This window comes from Haliaeetus albicilla, chromosome 7 (assembly GCF_947461875.1).
Source record: "Haliaeetus albicilla chromosome 7, bHalAlb1.1, whole genome shotgun sequence".
Classification (NCBI taxonomy): Eukaryota; Metazoa; Chordata; class Aves; order Accipitriformes; family Accipitridae; genus Haliaeetus; species Haliaeetus albicilla.
The window spans coordinates 1667988-1691182 of NC_091489.1; the positions used below are offsets into that span (position 1 = coordinate 1667988).

A 23195-nucleotide genomic window follows, 5' to 3' on the forward strand; every position below is an offset into this window, starting at 1 on the left:
AGCTATCTCTTGCTTTAGTTAGTTTCAACAATGTAAATGTTAAATATCATTTCCTCATCACCTTGGGCTACTTGTAATGAAGTTAAAGGACTTTCAATAGAAGCTAGATAATTAACAGTTCCAATCTACATTCATATCTACTAAGATTCCCTTAACTCCCCTTCTCTCACAGAGATCCAGAAACATCTGCTAAATTAGGGTGCAAAAAGCCTGTTGCATAATTCTTCCTCCAAAAAGTTTCAGTCATTGACCTGAGTCAACCTGTCATGATCTGTTACCGTGGCTACAGCTAACTTGAACTTGTTCTACAGATGTATCATTCCTATAAGATTTGTTTGATTTCTAGGGTGGTTCTGGTTTTCCTTTATACTTCTGATCTGTTTGGATGAGGAACAGTGTGTTCTGGTTTAGGTGGATTTCACTAAACCTGTGAGAAAGCTAAATAATTGGGTGTGGTGTAGACAAGGGGACAGTATTACATTTCTGGAGGTACTTTTATTAACTTGTCTTGATGGGTGATACACATGCATTCACATGCTCTATGGCTTCTTAGTAGCAGAGGGTTTGTGTGACTCACTGGTGCGCTGCCCTGCAAAGGGATCCATGCAGGGGGCTGCAAGCTCTTTGCTTCACTGCAGTCAATCACTTGGTGGGCTTGGAATTGCCATATAGTATTCATTTGCTGTGCTTGTTTAAAAGCAAAACCTGTCCATGTAAAAATTCAAGGAATCAAACACAAGTTTTTACATGAATACTTACTTTATTAGTTCTTCTTAGAATACTGTACAAAGGAGTAATAAAAATATTCACACTTTATTTTAGAAAGTTCTCTACATGAGACTTCTGTATACACAGCAAAAAGAAGGGCTACTGGAAAAAAACCCAAAAACTTTGTACAATGTCAGAATGTTCCATTAAAAAAAAAAACCAACTAATTTAGCTCACTTAAACTGATCCAAGGAGGATACGTATACACAAACACTTGCATGCTTAAAAGATATTATAGGCAATGATAAAGCAATGTTAAGTCACAATGAGAAATAATGTGTTAATAATGGTAACCAGCTGCTGTTCCCTTTTCAAGGGCCAGTACCATGTTTCTATTGAAACAAACAAAAAATTAAACAATGATTAAAAAAAAAATACTTGGGAATTAAGTAGCACTAGATGTCAGGTTCTCTTTTTTTTGTTTTTTTTTTTAAAGGCTTTTTCCTGCAAAGAGTTGGACTGCACAACATCCTGTTAGCCATGTTAAATGAATCATAAGACAGGATCCCTAATTCAGAAGCATCAGGCTGTTAGTACTTGATTGTTTTCTGACTTTCCTGGTGCAGTGACTGCCAGGGTGTGTGAATACATGCGCGGTCTTGCCAGTGCCTTAGAAGAGGCTTTGCCAAGGACAAGATGGGGCAGAGGGATGGCTTTTGCCAGTGCCTGTGAACCATTCAAGTGGTGGTTTTCAAAAGCTCTTCTCCTTTGGCATTCATTGCAGAACAAAAAAGAAAAGCATTTTAAGTACCTAGTTATCCAGTAATTGTTTCTCAGTCACAGGACAGAGCCCACCTTTAATTTTCCAGCTGACTTTTGTCTTAGTCACTATACAGGAAGCCAATGCAACTTTGGGAGGAAAATCTGTCAAGTGTGATGTGATCAAAATCCCATTTAAAATCAATAACAATCAATTATCTCCTTCACACAGGTACTTGGAGAAAATTCTACAGTCTAAAAGAATTAATGGACAGTCTTTGCACTCACGTTCTGGTTCTCCACACAAAAGGTAGGCTTCACCCTCGGATCACTGCTATGCTAGCTGCAAGTACACATCTGAAGATCCCTCATCCTGCCCATGCTGTCCCGATCTCTCTTTTCTCAGAAATTAGTTATCCCATGAGAGTTTTAGTGTTTTGACTATGCTCTTTTAACTTGTGTGTGTGCAAGATGAGCCTTTGAGTGCTGAACTCACTTCTACGTGAATTTAACAAACACAAATGAACTAGAAGTGGTTTCAGTACCGAGTTCCAGGAGACTCGGAACTGCGTCCATTATTTCCACACCACTGCAGCAGTGGTTTCCAAGCGGAAACTTAGTCAAGTACTGCTAGTTCCTGTGACACCAACAGGAAGGAGCCGTGCAACTGGTGTGTGACCAGCAGTACCCAAAACTCCTTCACTTAAAACTGCCTCAGGTACACCTAGCAAGTAGCAATTGCTACTGTTGTTTAATTACAATTAACTTATGGCTTCTTTTCTATTTTTTATTAATTCTGATACCTACCCTTAAGATGGAATCTTAAGGAAGATACTATCAGATGTATAATTGTTCAAGTAATTATTAATCTTATGTAGATACCCAACACACCACATATTAACATGAAATCTTTCTTCAACTCTCTCACTTCTTTCCATATTTCTACAGTTTTCATTTATGTTTCCCTTGACTGGATTAACTGTATGAATCCAAGTTAACTTCAGATATTCTGTGGCAAAAATGCTATCCCTGTGTTGTAAAGAATGTCATTTGCCATATAACACATATCTGTGTAATGGCTATTTTAATAATTTTGGTGTGAACAAGGTAAATCAGAAAAGCTTACTATTACAAATAAGGAAAACCTGCCTTTTTGAGAAGTTTATAATCGTATTCTGTTTTACAGTTGATCTTTAATTTAACAAAACAGAATCAGATGTCCGTAGTGTCAGTTAACAGCACAAATAACATGTTCAGACCCTCAGCTGTTGCAATGCCAAGGCCTTCAAGGAAACTGTGTGAAATGCTGTACTTCACTGAGAAGAGCTAGCTCCTGCCTTCAATTTATACTTACACTAAAAATATCAAAACTGCTTTGACTTTGTGTAATGTGTATATACTTGGAAATAATCAGCCTATGTCTGTCTATATAGGAGTAATGTTTTTAAGCATATAGTGACTGTTCCTGTTGCAAAAAAGTTGATGTTTTTCCCCTGGTATTCTACCAAAATAAATGAATAGTTTTCCTTCCTCTGGAGATTTACCATTGGCATGTAAGTTGTGTCTGTGGGCAGACATTCAGATCTGTTAAGCAACATACAGTCTGCATTGTGGATACAGCCTTAGCCATCCTGTTAAGGACAGATGCTACAGCTCTGAGGGCAGTGGCCTTTCCATAAGCATTCTGGGCATTGACGCTGTTGATTCCTTAGTCATTTCAAAGGTACTTAGCTGATTTGATGAAATATCTCTATTTTGAAAACTTTTTTTTTTCCCAAAAGTCATTGTCTAGTAGCTTAAAGAGTACATTTGCTTTAGGGTATATAGTACCTTAACTAAAGCAGCAGTCCTTATGTTGTGGTGGTTAAAAGGCTTAACCCCCTCATCAAATAAATTGCATATCTGTCAAACTCTTGCTGGCCAACAGCACTCGGGTATCAAGCCAGACTCCTCTTCCTACCTTCTTGAAAACTTCATTTCACTTAAAATATTTCCACTTTCCAAACATACTAGGTAATGATTCTCTAGGTATTCCAGCAGCCCTCTGAGGTACACTAAATGCTTTTCCCTTCTCTGCAGCAGTCCAATAGTAAGTCTGAGATAGAGAAGTAAAGCACCTTGCCTAAAAGTATGCATGGAGTAGTACTGATCTTATATGCAAACCTGAAGTTCCCCTATCCATGTCCTATGCTCAGACCATCAAACAGAACTCAACAATATCCACTATGACCTCTAAAGCGAGAATTGGCTAGTGCAGGAACAAAAATAGCATATTTAAAATGTTTATACCGTTGTCAAAAGTGAGACAATATAAGCACTAAGACAACAGAAATACAGGCTTTCATGAAGTTTACAGGGGAAGCATGAGGAAAACCACATTTCATCTGGCACACAACCCAAAGGAAAAAACGACTATTTTGAACAGTAGAAAGCTGTCTCGGCCAGGAAATCTAAACCTGCAAACCTACTTTATTTAGGTGGTAACTTTATGGGAAAAAGGCTCAACTTTGTTTCTGTACTAAATAATCTATTATCAGTGATGTATTGCATCCTTTTGTTGGTCAATTCAGTCTGCTGCTGATGCTGCTCGTTAGCATTGCTCTCCTGCAGCTCCGTCACCCTTGCAGTGATCACCTGAGGGCTCAGGGGATGCTGCTGCAGCACTTGTGCGTGGAGCTGAGTGACAGACTTCCAGGTAAGCCGGAAATCAAACACTCGCTTGCCTTGAGACAGATACTGAATTAAGTCCATGGTTAACTGGAGAACTGGCAAATCCCAGTAACACATACACGGACTTAAGAGACCAAGGAGCTGGACTGAGGAGAAAAATTCAAAATATAGTCACTAACTGATTATAGCAAGCAGCCATCCATTTCTCATTTGGCCCATGCCTATCAGTCTTCAGCTCCTCCCATGCTTGTGCAGTCTCCATGTACCAAGTAGCTCAGTGGCATTTGTTGTTGATTATTAAAATGACCTGCACCCCAGCCCTTAATCCAAATGCTGTGCTGCCTGAGTGCTCGGAGTGCCCTTTAAAATTAGTGGTTTGGGGCGGGGAGCAGAGTTACCCAGACAGATTCTGGTACAAGCTGAAAATAACAAGTATGATTTAGGATCTGTTGACCTTATCCCTGAACCACACGAATGGTACCGTAGAAAACTGGAAGCTTTGTCAAATTGCAGGTCATTCCTTCCTGTACTGTTTTTAGTAAAAGAACTGCCTTTCTCAATGGTGTAAAAGACTGCAAAATAAAAATCTGTCATTCTTTTCCCCCTCCCACTCCCCTGCCCAAAAATGGAACTCAGACCCCAAAACAATCAAGTATTGGGAAAGCTTGGCTGTATCCCTTTGAATTTCCCCCACATATCGCTTAAAGCACCTAGCTTCAGAAAGGGAAATATATTTTAAAGTGCATTTACCACAGCAATAGTACCAGCACTAAAAGCTTTTCCCCTCATCCCTAGTCTCATCATTCAACGTCTGGGATAGATGACAATCTCCCCAGAATTCACCCTCTTTGTACCTTGAAGTCTCAGTGTATCTGCATCTATTTATGACACTGGAATAAAAGAAATCCAGTGTCATGCATCCTGCTCTGCACTAAACTCTACTCTGGAGCTTGTTTAGGTTTATTGGGCATGAGGATCCAGCATGCGGTATATGTCTATTGGATACTGCATTTAAACAGCCGCTGTGAAATTATATCCCAGTGTGCGTGGGGGTGAGGAAATGGGGCTAGAGAGAAGGAACTTCCACCTCTCCCCTGCTCCTCTTCCATTTGCTCCAGCCACGCAGTTCAGTACTTGTTGATCCCAAAGATCCGCACTCCATGAAACTGAGGCAGTTTGGGGATCAGGACGCTCATAAGGGAGATGGTGTTGATTATGAAGTGTATCCGGTCATACTTTGTGTAAAAGCTCGTTAGAAAGTACCTGGAAAGGAGGGGAACAGAGAGAGGGGGAAACTGAATTACAGCGCTTCACGTTTTTGTTTCCCAGGACATGACATGCAGCAGAAGCGGTGATCAGTACAGGTGCATGAGGCAGCTCAGCTGCCCCGAAGTACTCACAGGACAATGGGCATGATGGTCAGGAACTTGCGCGACGCTGTGAACTGCACGCCGTAGTCCATCTGCTCCCAGTGCGTGAGCAGCCGAGCCTTCCCCTGGTCCGGAGTCTCAAAAGGAGTTCCTTTCACGGTATGTAGGAAGATATACATACTCTGTAGCAAATACAAAGCCAGTGTGAAGCACACGGAGTGTTCCCTACACCCCTCGCCATGCCACCAGAAATGTTCAGCTTCAGCAAGAACAGCACCGTTGTGGGAGCTTGCACCAGCACGCTGTCCCGCTAGAGGGATGCATCGTCGCTGCTGCAAAACGCGCTGGAACGCGCAGCAGCTAACGAAGCAGTGAGAGCTGGGGAGGAAGGCCGCTAGCTGGTGCTAGCTCAGGCTTGGCTGTTACACGTGAGGCCTCTCGTTCAGCTCCTGGGCATAAGCCAAGAAGGTGGTTGCATGATTATAGCCCTCAGATCTCTGGGATCAGGAGATTAGCGTGGACTCACTCTACCGTACAACAGCAATGCTAAATGCTTTCTGAAAAAGTGCTGGTAGAGCTGTGGGCAGTGAGGGTCTGTTACTGCTTTGATTATGAGTTAAGCTCTTGAAGTGGAACACAAGTCACAGATAAACAGCAAGTGTCTGGCTACATCATGTGTCTTTTAAGTATAGCCATTGCTGGCCTTTAAACTCCTTTCTGTTCCCAGGAGCTAATTGTTTAAGCTGCCAGAGAAGGGGAAGGAGCTGGATGAAAAGCAGGCAGCTTGTGAACTGAGCCCTGAGCAGCTCTGGTTGGTGGTTTTGTGGGTTTGTTTTTGTTTGTTTGTTTGTTTTTTCCCCCACTGGAGATGTGAATAATGTTAGTATGAGGGTCCCCAAATCAGGGTATCATTTTTGTCTCTGTAATATTCTCAGGCTGAGATGTTATTTAAAATAAAGGATACAAAAATGATTGCTGCATCTCTGAAGTATTTTGTCCTATGCCTGAGGGTGAGGGGCTGCGGAGAGGGCTGCTCCTCGGCTCTAGGACCCAAGCATGCCAAGACTTGTGCAGTGGGATGGTGCAGAAGTGAGCAGTTAAACACAGCAGCTTCTGGCATCACAGTGAGCCCAGGTCAGGTGCCCTGCATCCCCAGAACGTGCATCTGTTGTCGTGTGCTGTGCTTAGCTGTGCACCCTTAGCACAGCACTCTGACACCCGTTCATTTGGGTACCTGATCCTTAGAAGGGGAGAATCTGTTCCTGGACTAATCTTTTACTTTAAGCAGAACAAAGTTTGCAGTTTAATCTTGGTGTGGTTTTTGTTGTTTTTTTTTTTTTAACTGAGGCCAATTCAGATTGTATCAACCTAAGTGAAAGCTGTCCTGCCAGCTTCTGTGGCCTGTCACAGCTGTTCCTCTGTTAAGGGGGACATGACAAAGGTACCTACCCTGCAGGCAAATGAATTCATTGTCCCCTCTGAGCAGCCTCACCACATGTTTGCTGTCTCATCAGTACCTAGGTTGGATTTAAATATGTGACCTAGAGGCAAAGGTGCAGTCTGAGGGGTGGAGGTTGAGTAACTTGCCCTGCGTCTTTGGAAATACAGAAAGGAATTGCTTCAACAAGAATCCTACTAGATGGCTCTAAGAAGAACAGCTGGTGCTGAGAGGTTACCTCTCCATGCCCTGGGAAGTCAAGCCAGCCATGCTGTTCCCTTACCATGTTGTGAATGATGTTGGTAAGAGTCCAAACCACAGGGACGCTGAAGAAGGGGATGCTCAGGAGTACGACGTGCAGCAGGCCAATTCCAAGGACGTAGGACAACCAGATGCCCCGGCTGTTCATGACACGGGTGTTGGGATTCACCTCGCTGTGTGCTGTTCCCACATTCATGTTGGCTCCTGCGTCAAGTGGGCACCCCTGAAACTAAAGCAGAGTCAGGTCAGTAGTTGGATTGCGGTAGCCCTCCATCTAAATTACTTAGGTAAGCACAGGGGGGGTAGAGCACCGTCTTGCTGTTAAGTAAACCCGAAATCTGTTGTTTGCTATAAAAATCTCAAGTCAGTTCACTTCTCTGCACCTTATTATCTCCATTTGTAGAGCTGACGTTTCTGAGGGGAAGCTCAATCTGGGAGCTATTGAGATTTGGGAATAATGTGTGGGAAGTCCGTCTGTGACAGCAGCTACTTGTGATCTGCTGAAATGTTTTCCTGGAACCTAGATGTCAAGGTTCAATACCGCGATTGCCTGATAAGACTCAAACAAATACTTTTAAGTGCTTTTTAAGTCATCCTCACAGTGTTAATCATGGAAGCACTCTGCACATGCAGCTTCTTACATGTTTACAGGTTCAGCATACCTTAACTCAAAAAGAGAACAGAAGTATTTGCAGAGTAAAGGCACAGCGGCTCTGTATCAACAGATCTCCTAATTAGTTCTGCACGGCTCTAGAGGCTTGCTGGTCTCCTGGTCTGGCTTACATGTTTTGCCTTCCAATTTAAGACTTACAGTGGGGGGAAGTAAGAAAAAAAATTCCCCTGCAGGGAAGGAGTGAGATTCTTCTTCAGGAACATAAAAAGTTAGAGATAACAGGAAAAGTGCATTGGGAGGATGTTTCAGTAGCAAGAGCTGCAGAGGAGATGGCTCTTCCCCTACCTGGAAAGAACAGCTGCCGTGTAGGAGGAATAGAGAGAGATGTTTTTCTAAACAATATCATGAAGACAAGGAAGCAAGATAGTGTCATCCTCTCAGAGAGCAAGTCTTTGGTGTGGTGCCCTATAGACAACACAGGTATCGAGTGGCTTTTTGGACTGCCGCGCTGATAGCGGCAGCAGGTATCAGTCAGCTTTAAGGCTTTCTGGGAAGATGAGAGCTCTGGTTTACCTGTTTCCAGGGATTACAGGAAAGAGCACAAATTAGAACTGCTGTAAAGCTGAATATCTTTACACCGAGATCGGGCCAGTTCTTGAGTAAAATCATCTTTGTCTATGTCCCATGGAAGTGTAGTTTCATCAGATAATATGGTCTGTCCCTCTTTGGATGGAGGACCCCAAGGCGAGGGCTGCTTCCTGATGTCTAGCCTTGTGTTTTTGCTGCTTTGGCTCTCACAGCTGGAAGACGGTGTTGCTGTTCTCTCTAGCTCTCACAGTCTTTGGTCTCAGGAGGCAAATCCGAGCCAGATCTAACATTACGCTCTGTATGCTACTGCCAGCTGTTTCGAGTTCCCTTGCAGAGTGCTGGGCCTGGCTTGTTTCAGAAGCTGGCGCTCTCCCCTGTTCCTGCCCAGGGCTAGGAGACAAAGCAAATGCTTGACTCTGCAGCTCCTGGGACACTTGCTGTAACTTCCAAGTTTCTTTCAACTGCACAGGCAGCTGTTGTTCAGTGTTGCAGGCAGCTGCAGTGAGGCAGGGCTGCTGGCTGAGCTGAACAGATGCTCGCCTACCTCTGCTACCCAGGTGTCAGTCAGGGGGCTTATATCTGGAAAAGGTTTTTGTTAACAGAAAAGAGGCTGCAGGTCTGCAGAATGCTCGTTTTCTTGTCACCCATCTCCTGGGTCAAAGGATATTGGCTCCTGGGTATTCCAGAGGAAAGGCTGAAGCTTGGTCTGGAAGCAGGACTTGGAGCCAGAGTTCAGCACTTCAGTCCTAGCAGGGGGAGCAGCTCCATCCTTAATCTGGTGCAATTCCTCAGGGCTTTCAGAAGGAAATCTAGGGCTTGTGGTGAAGCATGAGTCAAAAAAGTCATATTGTTGCAACAACAACAAAAAAAGCAAACACCCCTGTGGAATGCATAAACAGGAGTGCTGTTTGCCAGACATAGGGAATAATTCTTGTAGATACTGGTAAGGCCTCAGCTAGAATACTGTCCAGTTCTGGGAAGAGCTGGAGGGACTCCAGGGGAGAGCAGTGAGAATAAGCAGAGGTGTAGGAAAACCAGGACCTGCAAGGACAGATTGAAGGAAACGGGTTTGTTTAGTCTAGAGAACGCTGGAGAGAGGCTGAGGAATAGTTCTCAAACATTTAACAGATAGCTGCACTGAGAAGGGAGACACATTGTGCAGTGGAGTTAACTGCACGACTGAGACTCGGAGCAACTGGACAGTGCAGAAGGACTGATGTTGGAATGGACTGCCCGTGGAACATGATTGGTGGTCTCGCTGGAGGCTTTAACATCAAGTTTCATAAACAGTGGAAAAAATTAAGATTCTTCTTTGGAATGGGGGGTTGACCAGGTGGCCTCTTCAGACCCCTCTTTTCTTGAAATGATGCCGTTACCCAAAGGCTGCAGAAGCTAGCAGACCTTCTGCGAGCCCTACAGCTAGAGGTGCACCCTGCCCGTGTTGTAATAAAAGTGGAATTTCCATTTGAGGACAACCACAAGTGTAATTTTCAAAAACTAACGAGCAACTACTACTTGGTCCCCTCTGCAAACAAGGGCAGTTGCAAGCCTGCAGCTGGGTGCAAAGGGTCAAACTTAGAAGCCGTATGTGAAGCAATTCTCTTCCCTGTGCCTCAGTTTCCTTGCTTGTAAAAATGAGGATTAGATGGGTGAAATGCTGGAACATACAAGAGATTAATTCATCCTTGCAGGAGAAATACAGAGGCATCAAGCATTTGGTCCTACGATGACGATAATTCTGCGTGCTTCTCCAGTTGTGTCCTTTCCCACCTTAAAAATATTTAATCTGCGAATCTTTTCCATTTCTGAACTGGTGTCTGCGGCCCTTGCCCAAGCTCTGTGCTCACTTCAGATTGCATGCAGAGCTCTGTACAGTGTTGCAAAAGCCTGGCTGAGGGAGCATGAGCTCTCAAAGCTCCGATCCCTACCCCCATCCCAGATCCCATATTGTTTGCTTTCTGATTTTACACCGGGGATTTGTTCACCTGCAGGAAAAACAAGGCACAACACAACAGCGGGAGGAACTCCAGCTCCCCCCTGGAGCAGTTGGCTGTGAAGCTCTGCTTTCCCACTTGTGCAGCGGTTTTTCAGGACAGAAAAGCTTTTAATGATTCACCAGACTGAGTGTGAAGGTCAGGACTGTGCTGACGTTGGACGGTGTCCGTCCAAGGAGGGGAAAAGTCATAACTGTGGTCAGAGGCAAACAGCGTGCTGTGATGGTGGAGCCGAGCCCTTCCTCTGCCCGATCCTTCGCGTCCTGCTCCCGACTCGCTGCTGTGCCAGCTCCCTGTCCATGGCTGTTGGGAAAAGACTCTTGTTCTGGGGCTCAGAGCAAGCATCGGGGCTGCCAGCTCAGCGTCTGGCATGACAGCATCTCCCCACTTCTGAGGAAAGGGGAAACAAAACAACGTCAGCAGTTTCCCACTCGCTTTGTCATCTATCAGCTGCTGGAGGACCCACAACCTCTGACCACGGCTGTGCCAAGGTGCAGCTCCTTCCCCACCTTTGCTTTTGTCCTCAGAGGAGCGTCACCACCATCTGTTCCCGTCCCCTCGTACTTCAGCAGTGCTCCGACCCCGTCGGCGTTCTCGATGGCAACATCGCCCTTCCCCAGGGTGCCGCAGGATCGCACCCCGTGCCCTCAGCACCCAGTTCTGCCTCAGCCTGTTGCAGGAACTTCATCTGGGCTGGTGAAGGGAAGGAGGGTTGCAGGTGCTTATCTTGGTCGATCTTACTGAGTGTTCCCAGAATGCAGGTGATTATGATCCCACGGAGCCGCCAAGGAGCAGAGATCCCTATCTCTGGCAGCAATAGCGATCACCATCTCCCAAGCAAATAAATATTTTAAACCCTTCTTTGCAAGATGGCATCAGCGTTTGAACCAGAGCGTCGAGTACATCAAAGATGTTAGCAAAGGCGGCTGGGTTTAGAGGCAGCCGATAGGCAAGGGAGAGGTTAGACCAAGATTGTGCTGCTTTGCCTCCTGCTCCAGCCTGGAGTCGCTGACGGACTTTAAGAGGTCTGAGCCCCAGAGCTGCCAGGTTCCTCCTCGGGAAGCCAGGAGGGCCCGGAGCTGGCAGAGGTGACAGGAGAGCAGCGAGGGGTGGCTGCCGAGCAGAAAGTGGGGGCTGCGGCTCCAGGGACTGGACCTGGTGCTGAGAATAAGGATGACGGGGAGTGGCTGGGACTCTACCTCCCTCCTGGCCTTTTTCTGCTAAATTTAGAGGGACCGTTCGGGCAGGCAGGGAGGGAACGCCGCACCCGAGGTTTCTCCGGGCACAGGTGGGTGATCAGCCTCGGGGTCCCGCACCCCAAGACCCGGCGAGGACCTGCACCCCGAGGTGCTGGGGCAGGACCCGCTCCCACCCCCGGGCTCCCCCCGGCCTGACCGTGCACAGCGTGACTGCGGGGACCCCCCCCCCCTTCCCTCCCGCCCCGGAGCTTTCTGGCTCCATCTCAGCAGCTGCTTTTTTGGGGGGCTGGGGTGTGTGTGTGGGGGTGTTTTTCTTTCGGGACAGGTCCCCGCGAAGCACCTTCCCCCGCTCTCCCACCCGCCTCCCCGCGGGCCCGGGGCTCGGCCGCCGCCTGCTCCCGGGGAAGGGGGCGAGGCCTCCCGCTTGGGCCCGCCGGCCTCCGGGCCGGCCCCGTACCCCCGGAGGAGGAGGGGGCCGGGGGAAAAGCCACCGCTCCCGGCCCCCACTCACCGCTGCTCCGTCCGGTTCTGCCCGGCCCGTCTCGGTTCGGCGGGGCCGGGGTTCTCTCCGTCGCGCACCCCGCCGCCCCGCTTGCGCTCCCGGCGGCCACCTCGGTACGGCCCGCCCCGCCACCGCGGAACGCCGGGAGCTGTAGTCCCGGCAGCGCCGAGCACCGGTGCCCGCCCCGGGAGAGGCCGGCCCTGGGCGAGGGTAGGGGGGGGCGGTGGCGGAGCCGGGGCCGAGGTTACCGTGCGGGGCACGGACAGCGAGGGGAGCCGCTTTAGGAACGGGGTGCGATCCTGGGGGGGGTCCTCTGCCCCTCTGCTGCTGGGCTAGTGGCCGGTGGCCTCTCTGGCCACGGCAACCCACTTCAGCTAGCCCCGGGCTGGGGGTCGGGGGGTGTAGGCACCCCACGCTGCACCCTGGGTGGGCTCAGAGCCAGCTGGGTGCTTCCACCCTGCTCGGGGGGGTGGGGGTCTGCCCCCTCCCCTGCTGCTCTTCCCAGCGGAAAACCTCTGTAGCGGGTGTTGTGCAAGCAACCTGGGCAGGCACGGCACAGCGGGCCAAGGTCAGGGGCTGGGAGCGCAGGATTCCTGCGCTGGAGCGCGGGGAGGGGGGAAAACCATCTGGCTCTGCTTTTGTTTGCCCGACGATCAAAGCTAATAGCGTGGTGCTGCCAGGGCCCCTCAGTGCGCGCAGCCATCTGTGCGGGGCTTTGTGCGCGCCGGCCGTCGCCAGCTCTTCTGCCCCGCAGCGGCAAAGGGTGCAGCGCCGTCACCCAACGCCAAAGACGCTTTGTGCTGCAAACCCCCTGCCTGGAGCTGTGTTGGGGTCCTGGGCCGAGCAGAGCCCCCCGACCCTGTGCGTGGAGCCCGGTGGCGTGGTGCTCCCCGTCTGCCCGTGTCGCACACGCGGCTCTGCCGGTGCCACTCGCGGCCCACCGGCCTTGCACGGCCGCTCCCAGCTCTCCCTGGCCACTCAGCAAAGCCCATCTGGGCGGTTTCAGTTTTGGCCCAGGTGGGTTTGCGGCGCTGCTTTGCACGGAAGAAATCAAGGATTCCCCCGGTGCTCCCTAGAGGTGGGCGCCCCTGCATCTCTGTCCCCGAAGAGCTCCCAGGCTAAGCTGTGGATCCTGACCCTGTCTGGCCTCGGCACCAGCCACGCATCCAGCTCCGGGCCTGAGCCGGCTCTCGGTGGGTGGTTGTGTGCTGGCTGGGCATGGTGAGGGCATGGAGACCTCGCCAGCTGCCAGGGCTGCCTGGGTGCCACACGATGGCACCGTGCTGCTGGGAGGGTACAGGATTGCTTCCCAGAGCCAGAGCTCCCCGGCGGCTGCTCCCAGAGAGCCTTGGGCACGGTGGGGGACGTGCACACGGTTAAAGCAGCTGTAGGGCCACCGATGGATGCCGCGGCTGCTGGCCAGGAGAAGCCAGTCCCTGCCCGGCTTCTCCGGGGTGACCTCACTGGCAGGGCAAGGTGTGGAGATGTCGGCGAGCGGAGGCGAGGGATCCCACCGGAGTGGGGGGTGGCGGGCGAGGTGCGGGGATGCCAGCGTGCGGAGGCGGGGGATCCCGTGGGAGTTGGCCCTGCTTTGCAGGAGAGCCACGCACGCATGGCAGGCTCTATTTTTATCCCCGCTCCTGCCTGACTGAGCAGCTCCCTCTGCACGGTGACATCTAATTTAGCAGCTTCCCCGCACCCCGCTGACTCCGCACGTGAGGGGGAAGCACAATGCGACAGCTATTTTTAAACGCCCATAAATATTAATCCCTCTCAGTGATGCAGCGGGCAGCCTCTCGCTGCCGGTGCGAGCGCGGGGGCGGGGGGACCCGCTCCCTGGGCTCCCCAGACCGGGTTCGCCCACGCAGGGAACCCCAGCACCGGGGTCAGGGGGTTCCCCAAGGGGGGATTTGGCCCCATCCACTGGCCTGCAGCTGCCCGGCCCAGCATTTCCCCCATGCTCAGTGGGGCTGTTCCCATATGGATTCCCAGGCCTCGCTCGCTCCCAGCCTCCCCCTGTGCCGGGGGGCCGTGCTCACCTCCTGCTCTCCTGGGCTGCTGGTCCCGCTGCCTGGTCGATACTGGCTATATTTAGCACCGTGGTGGCAGCAAGAAGCCGGTGTCGGCTATTTTTAGCCAGCCCTGCCGCGGCTGCGGCGGGGAAGGGTCCACGCGGGGTCGTGCTGCACTGCAGGCGCTGGGTTTTTGGGTTGGCGGGTGCCATGTCCCAGCATGTGGGACCCCTGTGGGGCGCAGCCCTGGTGCTGCTCCCACTCCCGGGGTCTCTGCCCGCTGCTGTGGTGACCCACTACTTCTCTGGGTCCCAGCAGGAGCTGAGACTTGCCGAAAGCTCAAGCACCCCAAGCCCCTGCCCGCCTCAGCCCCTCGATTCCCACAGGCCCAGTCCTGCAGCGGGTGGCTGTGTCATCCGGAGCTGGCCCCATGCTGCTGCAGTCCCAGCATTGTGCCCACTCTGTGCACAGCTCCTGGCAGTGCTGGGACCAGTGATGGGCAGCATGGGGCTGCTCCACTCCCCAGCCCAGCTGGGAGATGGCAGCGAAGGTGCCCAAAAGCACTGACCGTGGCTCCCCAGCTGCTGCCCACCAGGCTCCTGGCTGCGTCCCAGGCCAGCCCTGCCGAAGTGACCCGGCATCGGGCTTGGCTCAGGTCCCAGCCCCGGTGATGGACAGACCGGCTGGACCATCCTGAGTGCTGGCCCCGTCGGCAGCCCCAGAGCCCCTCCGGATTGACGGCTGCCCTGGCGTGTGCCGACCCTTTGCCGCAGCAAACCCTCGCCGGGTGCAGCACCCTGAGGCGCAGAGCCTGGGGCAGGGGGTGCTCCCGCCGCACCACCATCTTGTCCCTGGACCTGTCTTCTCCTCCTGGCCCCAGCTGGAGGATCAGGGTCTCCCTGGGGAGCGCGGGGGTCCCAGGGGAGTGTCTGGCTCCGGCCCTGCCTGGCTGTGCCTCTCCCGTCAGGTTTTGTTCTCCTGATTGAGCTGAGATCCAGGCCAGGCGCCTGGTAAACGGTTTATCCTCCCTCAGCAGCAGGAGAATGTCAATGTGCAGGGTTGGGCTCTCCCTCCAAGGAGAACCGGGGACGGGCAGCGGGAGGCCAACACCATCCTTGCAGCGGCACGGCAAGGGCACGGCCCTCGGTCCCGTTGCCCGGTGTCCCGTCGGGGCGAGTCCCGGTGCTGGTGGGTTGCGGGGAATAGTCCCGGTGATGCCCCGAGCAGCCCAGGGAGGGGTTGTGTGGGGTCTGTCTGTGTGTGTGGGGTCCGGCCGGGACAGCGGGAACCCTCTCACCCCACTCGGGTGTCCCGGGCTCACTCGGGCCCGGCCCGGCCCGGCCCGGTAACGGCGACCGCTCTCCATGGTCCTGAGCCGGCCCCGCCGGTGTCCCGGGGGCGACGGGGACCCGCGCAGCGCCGACCCCCTGCCCAGCCCAGCGACCCCCGACCCGGGCAGCTCGGGGCTGGGCTGGGGACCCCCTGCGGCCCCCCCGTTACCCCCTCCCACCACCCCCCCGGTGGGGCAGGCAGGATCCTGCCCGCCGCGGCTCGGGTTTCCCCGAGTAAGCGATGCCGGTGCCGGGCGGGGAGGGTGCGGGCGGGAGGGGGGACCTGGACCCCCCCGGGGTGGGGTGGGGGGCTGCTCTCCCCGAGGGGCTGGGGAGGGGGCTGGGGGACCCTGGACCCTGGGGGGCGGCGGGGGCAGAGCCGGGGGGTGCCCAGCTCCCGGTGGGGGGCGGGTGGGGGTCGGGGGTGCTCCCACGAGGGTTCGGGGTGGAGGGGGGACGCGGCGGGGCGGGGGGCCTGGAGCTCCCCCGGGAGCCGCTGACGCCGGTTGCCCCGGGCTCGGGGTGGGGGGGTTCCCGGCGGCTCCTCGCCGGGTCTCCCCGGTTCCGCACCCCCCCCGCCCCGGACTGTGGACCCGGGGCAGAGCTTCTCCCTCGGGGCTGCAAAGGACCCGTGTGCGGGTACCGGGGGTGCTGGGTGCCGTACGGCCCCCCCCCACCGCCCCCGGCGGGGCGGACCGGGGGCGGGGAGCCCCGGGGAGGCCCGGCCGGAGGATCCCGCCCACCGGCCCCGCCGCCGCCGCCGCCGCCGGCTCCGGGCCCGCCGCGCTGCGCGGGGCGCGGCCGCTCCGGCCCGGGGCGCGGGGCCGCTCCGCCACCGCGGGGCTGCGCACGGCAGGTGAGTCCGCACCGGGACACCCCCCCCCCCCCTCCCCAGCCATCTCCCCCGGTACCGGGAGCGGGCAGGGCGGGAGGTGGGGGACACACACACCCCGTGGCGGGGGAGGGTCCCCGGCAGCGCCGAGCCGAGCTGAGCTTCCCCCGGGGAAGCACCGGGGCTTCCCCCGCCCGCAACGCCCCCCCCGGTGCCGAGCGGGACCGGGGGGGAACCCCGGGCATCCCCGGGCTGCGTTGGGTGTACGGAGGGTCCCGGAGCCCGCACAGCCCCGCGGCGGACAGCCCGTCCTGCCCCCGGGCACCTCAACCGCTCTCCCCGGGGTTAGCGGCGACCCCCCGGGGTCGGGCTGGGGACCACCGTGCCGCGCTCTGGGCTGGGGACCCCGGTGTTGCGGCAGGGAGCTGGCTGTGCCCGCCTTCGCTGCGGTGCGTGGTCTGGAGCCCCGTGGATGGGGACCAGCCGAAACCACTGTGGGGCCCTGGAGAGCCACATCCCACCCGCGGGGGTCCCCCCGGGTCCTGTGGATGAAGCACCCCCTGTCCCGGGTCACCGGCTCCCAGCTCAGCCCGGCAGGTTTCCCATGGTGGCTGGCCCTTTGCTTGCCCCTGGGCAGCAGGAGGTGGCCCCAAAGGGCAGCGTTCACCCCAGGTTACTTCTGGCAGACTTGGGGGGCTGGTCCCCCCACCATGCTGATGTGCTGGTGTGGGGCTGGGGTCCTGGTGCCCTTCGGCTGCTCTGAGCCCTGGTCCCCGCTCGGGGACCTCGAGGAGTCCCAGGGGAGCCGGCAGCGCAGGGGTCGGCTCCGCACTGGTGTGACCTTGGGGTGTTTTGGCACAGTTGGGCTGCGTTACGGTGCCCAGCTGTCAGGGTGCTCGTCCACGCTGCGCTACCGGGGCCACCCTTGGGTGGGCACCTCTGCCCCTCGCTGGGGACCCCCGGTCAGCACCCAGAAGCAGGTTTGATGCTGGCAGGGCACTCTGGGGTGTGTGTGTGGGTTGTGGGAGCAGCAGGCTGCCTTGCCCAGGATGTGCCCGGGCGGCACAGCACGGGGCTTTCCGCAGCACAGAGCTTTGCCTGATGGGGTGCCACGGGGTTCCCTTTGACGCCGGTGTCTTTAATCCTGGGATGGTGGAGAGCACCTGCATCCTGCCCTGATGGCTCTGCTGCCACGGCCCTGCTGGGGACGGCCTGGAGCCCCTGGATGTGGTGGGACCCATGGCTGGGAAAGCCGGGCAGCGCGCTCGCAGGGCTTGGATGTGGCCCTTATCTGCTGCCACCACCCTGGGAACTTGCTACATGCTCAGCTCTAGTGAATTTCCTTTTTCTGTTTTTGTTTCTTTCCTGCTGACGTTTTTCCCCTCCGGAATAAAGGGCTGGATGGGGACCATGGTTACAGGGTGGTGTGGGCAGCCCGACCCTGTGGCCGGGGTGGCACTGGGCAGGGAACGGCGGTGCCCAGCCACCCGCCTGTGCCGATCCTCTCGAGAAGGGAAAACCCCAGTGTGTGTCAGCTCGTGCCCTGGGTGCTGCCGGAGAGCGGAGCCGGAGAGCGGGAACCTGCTCTGCCTCTGCCCGCATGTGTTTTCCATCACGTTCCCCAGGGGCTGCCTGCAGCGGCGGCTTGCCTGGAGCCAGGGCTCACTTGCTGGTGCGTCCCGCCGGTTGCCGCAGCAGGATGTATCTATCGGCCTTCTGCGAGCAAGCGATCAAACTGTCGGTGACCTTGGCGGGGTGGGAGCTCACCCCCGCCTCTGGCTCAGCCCGAGCTGTCTCTGTTTGTTACAGCCCAGCTGCTGGCACGCAGGAGACGTGCCTTCACTCGGCCCCTCGGGGCGTGATCCTGCTGCGCAGGAACCCTGAGCGAGGCCGCTGATGGCAGGGGATGGGAGGATGCGTGAGCTGTGCTGGCTGGTCCTGTCCACATCCCGGTCCCTGTCCCGCGGCCAGGCTGCGCCGGGGCAGGCGTGATGCTCGCAGCTGGCACGGTGGTGGTTCTGTCTCTTGGAACCCCTGGTCTGACGCTGTCCCCTTGATGTCTCCTCCGTCTTAGATGCACCGAGCCGAGCCGAAACCACCGAGATCCACCGGGCCGGTGGCCACGTGACTAAGGCAGCGCGGCACCATGCCTGCGGCAGAGCGGGTCCTCCTCCGCTCGGTGACCATGTGGCTGCTCCTGCAAAGCCTCCTCCTCCTCGCCTCCTGCCTTCGCTCGGCCGCTGCATTCCCCAAGGGCTGCTACCCCTCGGAAGAGGAGGGGCTGAAGACCTTCCGCTGCAGCAATGCTCGGCTGACCGAGGTCCCCAGGGACATACCCAACGACACCAATAAGCTCTACCTGGACTCCAACCGAATCCCCTTCCTGCCCCGCGACGCCTTCCGGGATCTGCCGCTCCTTCTGGAGCTGGATCTGTCCCACAACGCCATCGCCAACGTCGAGAGCGGGGCTTTCCGGGGCCTGGCAGAGCACCTGCACTCTCTGGACTTGTCTTCCAACAGGCTGGTGTCAGTCAGCAAAGACGCCTTTAGCAACCTGAAGGCCAAAGTCAACCTCTCCGACAACCCCTGGCTGTGTGACTGTCGGCTGCAGGAGCTGATCCGCACGGTGGACCTGGTGGCCGGCTCCTCGGGTGGCATCGTGTGTGACTCCTCCGCGCAGGAGGAGCATGTTGGCAAAGCTTTCCTGCAGGTGATTGCCGACACGGACTTCTGCAATGTGTACAAAAAGACCACGGACATCGCCATGCTGGTCACCATGTTCGGCTGGTTCGCCATGGTGATCTCCTACCTGGTCTACTACGTGCGGCAGAACCAGGAGGACGCCCGGCGGCACCTGGAGTATCTCAAGTCCCTGCCCAGCAAGCAGCGGAGGTCGGAGGAGTCGTCCACCATCAGCACCGTGGTGTGAGGCACCGGCATCCCGCAGGACACGGGGACCCGCGGAGCTGCGGATCGGCCACTCCGCAGGCTTGCCATGGCTGCAGGAGCTATCACGAGCCACCGTCATTGCAGAGAAAGAGTCACAGATTTGTTCTGTTCTCTCCAAGGAAGCGGGGTCTGGCAGCAGGAGCCATGGCCGGCGAGTGCCTGGCTCTGGCACAGCGAGGGGCGAAGTGGCTGTGGCCAGGGGCGGTTATCGGCAACAAGCACAGAGCAGCCGTGGCGTCTGCCCGCTGCCTCTGAGTTACAAAGGACCGGAGAGACCCCGAGCATCCCCCCGGCATGCGGCCGTTGCTCCGACCGGCCTGGACATTCAGACTTCATTTAAAACTTTTATATTTCCTTTGCAGAGATCCCTTTGGGGCATTAAGGAAATCAATGTTTTAATCCCTCCCTGGTTTACCCTCGGCTGCCCGAGGGATGTTCCCGGCAGTGCGGGGCAGCCTGGGCCTGGCTCCCTGCCTGGATGGGCAGCGGGCAGGGCTGGGCTGCGGGGAGGAGCGGTACGGCCACAAGGCCAGTGCCCTGCCGGGTCACCGACCCCGGGACGGTCACGAGCTGTGACCGCAGCCCGGCAGGACCAAAGGACAGGGCAGGAGGTGGGGACGCATCGGTTGGGAAAGGCAAGAGGCAGGTCCAGGGGTGCCCAGCTCCGGCTCTCGTGCCGGACGGTGCCGCCCCATCTCCCGTCTCAGCCCCTGCTGCTTCCCGCTCCTTTCCCGGCACCCCCAGGCCAGGTGGAGTGAGGGGTGTGGGGGATCCCCCTTGGAGATGGGGTGGCTGGTGGGCAAACCCGGCACCTTCCCCCTCGGAGCACACCGTTCCTATAAAAAGCAAATGGGGAATAAGAAGCAAATGGGAAATGAGCTCCTCTGGGTCTGAGCCCTCCGGGGTCCCCAAGGGATGTGGGTGCTGCTGGAGGGGAACCGCGGGGTCCAGGCGGTGGGTCCAGCCCTGCCGGGATGTCGGGGGGAGCCGGTTTCCCCTTGGTGCTCCCCGGGGACCACGTAGGTGGGTGTTTGCAGCAGGGTAGCACCCCTCCCCAGCCTGCTCCGATCTGCCGCCAGAGCAGAGCTCCCATCTCTCACTCAAGGACTCACAAACTGCCGACCGGTCACTGTGACGGAAAGCGGGGATGGAGGGAGCCACTGTGGCTCCTCCACCCTCTCCCCACTCCCGCGCTGCTGGCAGGAGCCTGAATCTCCCCTAAAATGCCCCAAAGTCCCTTCTTGACACTTCCAGCATTGGGCTGCAGGTTCCTGGTGTTGGTAGGTAGAGGTGAGGCTGGGGTGCTGGGGGCTGGTGTGGGTGCGGGTCGGTGCCCACCTTTGGGCGTGCAGGGTCCAAGTGGCAACTCAGAGCAAAGCCAGAGCAGACCCAGACTCTTCCAACCGAGTGTCTGGCCCCTGAGAGAGCTGTTTTTGCTGGTTTTGCCCTTTTTTTAAACCACCTGAAGCTAAATTGCCTTAATTCACCAAGAGCACCAACCAAAGCTGCTTGAACGTCCTCTGTACTGGGCCAGACCCAGCTCCAGCTGCCCCGGAGCAGCGGGAGCTTATTGCCAGGTCCGGCCTCAGACCCTGGTGCAGGCAGCGTGTTTCGGCGCAGGCAGGGCTCCAGTCCCTGGCTGCTGCCCATCCTGCCGTGCCCCGGTGCCGGCAGGAACCGTGGGATAGAGCTGGCCGGGAGCGGCACACGCGCCCTTCCACAAGTGCCTACTTTCCCAGCGCAGACCAGGGGCTCTGCAATGCACAAGCACCTCAGCCCCAGCTCCAATCCAGGCATACCCTGGGCCCCATACTCCGCAGCCCCACGGCAGCTCCCCACTTCCAGACAACCGGCTGCGGAGAAAAGGGGCCGGGGGACCGGACCGAGCCACCGTGAGCAGCTGCACCGGGGCGCTGCTCCCCTGCGGAGACCCCCGGGCGGCTGCTGTCGTGCCCGTGGTGTGTGGGGACACCCGGGACCGTCTCACCCAATATGTGTTTTGTTTAAGGGACCTTTTACGTTCTTACTTTATACAACAATAAAGTTGGCTTTTACTTTGGAGCCTGTGCCCGGCGTGTGCTGGTGTGTGCATCCGTGGGGGGCACGGGGTGCTGCTCCTGTGGCAGCTGTGGCTTCGGTCCGAGGTGGGTGGCATCCCCCTGTGCCAGGGCCACCCTGGTCCCCGGTGACATCCTGGCCACAAAAGGAGGATGGAGAGTGCCCACGACAGCCGATGGCTTCCCAGAGCCACGTCTTGCTCTGCTGGGTGCTCCTGGGCTGGCGCTTTCAGAAACACGATACTTGGTCCCTCCGGTAACCCTGCCTTCGCCTTCAATAAATGAACACCCTGTGGCTCAGCTCCTGCGAGCACAGCTCAGGTCACTGGCATGGTGCCGGTCCCCGAGCCGTGATGTGCCGGGACCCTGTGCAGCGGTTTGCCGGGGCCCTGCTCTGCTCCCTGCCGTCCCATCCCCACCAGACCAGAGCTGGGCATTGTGTGGCACACAGGGCAAGGACCATGATGGCCAGGAGGGACAAGCCCTTCCCGATGCTCGTGGTCCCCGTGAGCAGCCTCGTCGGTCACGGCATCCGCAGCGGCCCCGTACTGGTTTACCGGCACCTTTCCCTACGCGGTGCGTGCCGAAGCATGGTGCTGCAGAGGGTGAAACCTGGGACCTAACGCGGAATGACAGCTCCCGCTCGTGGGACATTAACCTTGTTTGTCACTCGGCTGTCTCCAGACGCAGCGTGGCATGGCGTGGCCGTGACAGCCTGCAGACCCCGGGCTCCCGAACAGATGGCTGCCGTCCCCCACCCCGGTTCGCTCCCCAGGGACCCTCCTCCCGCGGCCCCGGGAGCAGCTGGGGAGGGCTGGGGGATGCAGCAGGATGGGCAACCCCGGCTGCCACCCCGACTGTGGGGATGTGGCTCCCTGGCGTCCTGCCAGTGTCCCTCCGTGGGGCTGGATAACACGGAGCCCCCAGGGACTCCGGGAAGACATCTCCGAGCTGCTCCAAGCCTTGAGTCAGACAAGGAGGGGACAACCGCAGCCATCCCCGGGGGCGATTGCAGCCCCCGGCCAGGGAATCGCATGAGGTCCCCTGAGACCGACCCCAACACTGGTGGCTGCTCGCCAGGACCCCGGCGAGGGCTTGTGGCAGGGCCAGCACTGCCTGGTGTCCTGGCAGGTCTCGTCCCCAGCTCTGTCCCCTCCCGTGTCATAAAAAATCTGCAGAAAGCTCCGGGAAGATAACTTGGTCTGGGACGGACTGAATTGCTTGGGATTTATGCTGTTAGTAATATTGGGTATTTAATCAGGTGTCACAGGGAATGGGGAAGAGTTGGGATTACGGGAATATTTGCAGGACATGCCTGCGGCCCAGCCGGCGTGTCGGAGGGGTCCTGGGGGGATCTGGCCGAGCACAGAAGGAGGTCGGGGGCCCGCAGCCCGCTGGGCACCTGAGACGGGTCCCATCCCAGGGAGGGATTCTTCTCATCTCGCCATTCACTCGCCGGCAGCAAGTTGCTGTGGGCAAGCTCCTGCCGGGGAGCTGGGAGCCGGCGCTCGGTGTCAGTGGGTACAGGGGGCTCAGCGTTAAAGTAAACACTTCTCCTTAAGCTAGGAAATACCATCATCCATTTTAATGCTGCATTTCTGGGTAATTCATTTCCTGATGTACTGTAGATTTATCTGCTGGGATCAGTATCAGGAGAATTAGCAGCGTGACCTCCTTCTGTACCATTCCAGCATGCCGGTAAATCTCTGTTATTAACTTCCAAGGTCCTCTGCCCACCTGCGCTGAGTGGGTGATTAACCAGCCTGCCCGGGGAGGGCTGTTCTCCTTCTCCAGGATGGAGGAAAATGTGTCACTGGGGCAAGATTTAAGAACTGGGTCCTCGCTGGCAGTGATGCCTCTTCTGCTCACCAGGCCCCGAACCCCCCCCAGGAGCCCAGGGACCGAGAGATGT

General features: G+C 56.3%; 2 protein-coding genes across 4 annotated transcripts; one reads left to right on the forward strand and one right to left on the reverse strand.

Moving 5' to 3' along the window:
- Window positions 1-740: 740 nt before the first annotated feature.
- On the reverse strand, window positions 741-14162 carry ORMDL3 (ORMDL sphingolipid biosynthesis regulator 3). Of its 3 annotated transcripts, none has more exons than XM_069786382.1 (4): window positions 14142-14162; window positions 7229-7435; window positions 5538-5689; window positions 741-5400 (listed from the first exon to the last, which is right to left on the reverse strand). In XM_069786382.1, exons 2-4 carry the CDS (start codon window positions 7400-7402, stop codon window positions 5265-5267), a joined length of 462 nt encoding a protein of 153 aa, XP_069642483.1. In that variant the 5' UTR covers window positions 7403-7435; window positions 14142-14162; the 3' UTR covers window positions 741-5264. The 3 variants fall into 3 exon arrangements, with proteins under 3 accessions (XP_069642483.1, XP_069642481.1, XP_069642482.1); XM_069786380.1 differs by lacking the exon at window positions 14142-14162 and adding an exon at window positions 12112-12243; XM_069786381.1 differs by lacking the exon at window positions 14142-14162 and adding an exon at window positions 12092-12243 and having other exon boundaries at window positions 7229-7410.
- Window positions 14163-16206: 2044 nt separating this feature from the next.
- LRRC3C (leucine rich repeat containing 3C) lies at window positions 16207-21287 on the forward strand. The gene is made up of 2 exons (XM_069786383.1): window positions 16207-16301; window positions 18352-21287. Exon 2 carries the CDS (start codon window positions 18424-18426, stop codon window positions 19204-19206), a length of 783 nt encoding a protein of 260 aa, XP_069642484.1. The 5' UTR covers window positions 16207-16301; window positions 18352-18423; the 3' UTR covers window positions 19207-21287.
- Window positions 21288-23195: the final 1908 nt, after the last annotated feature.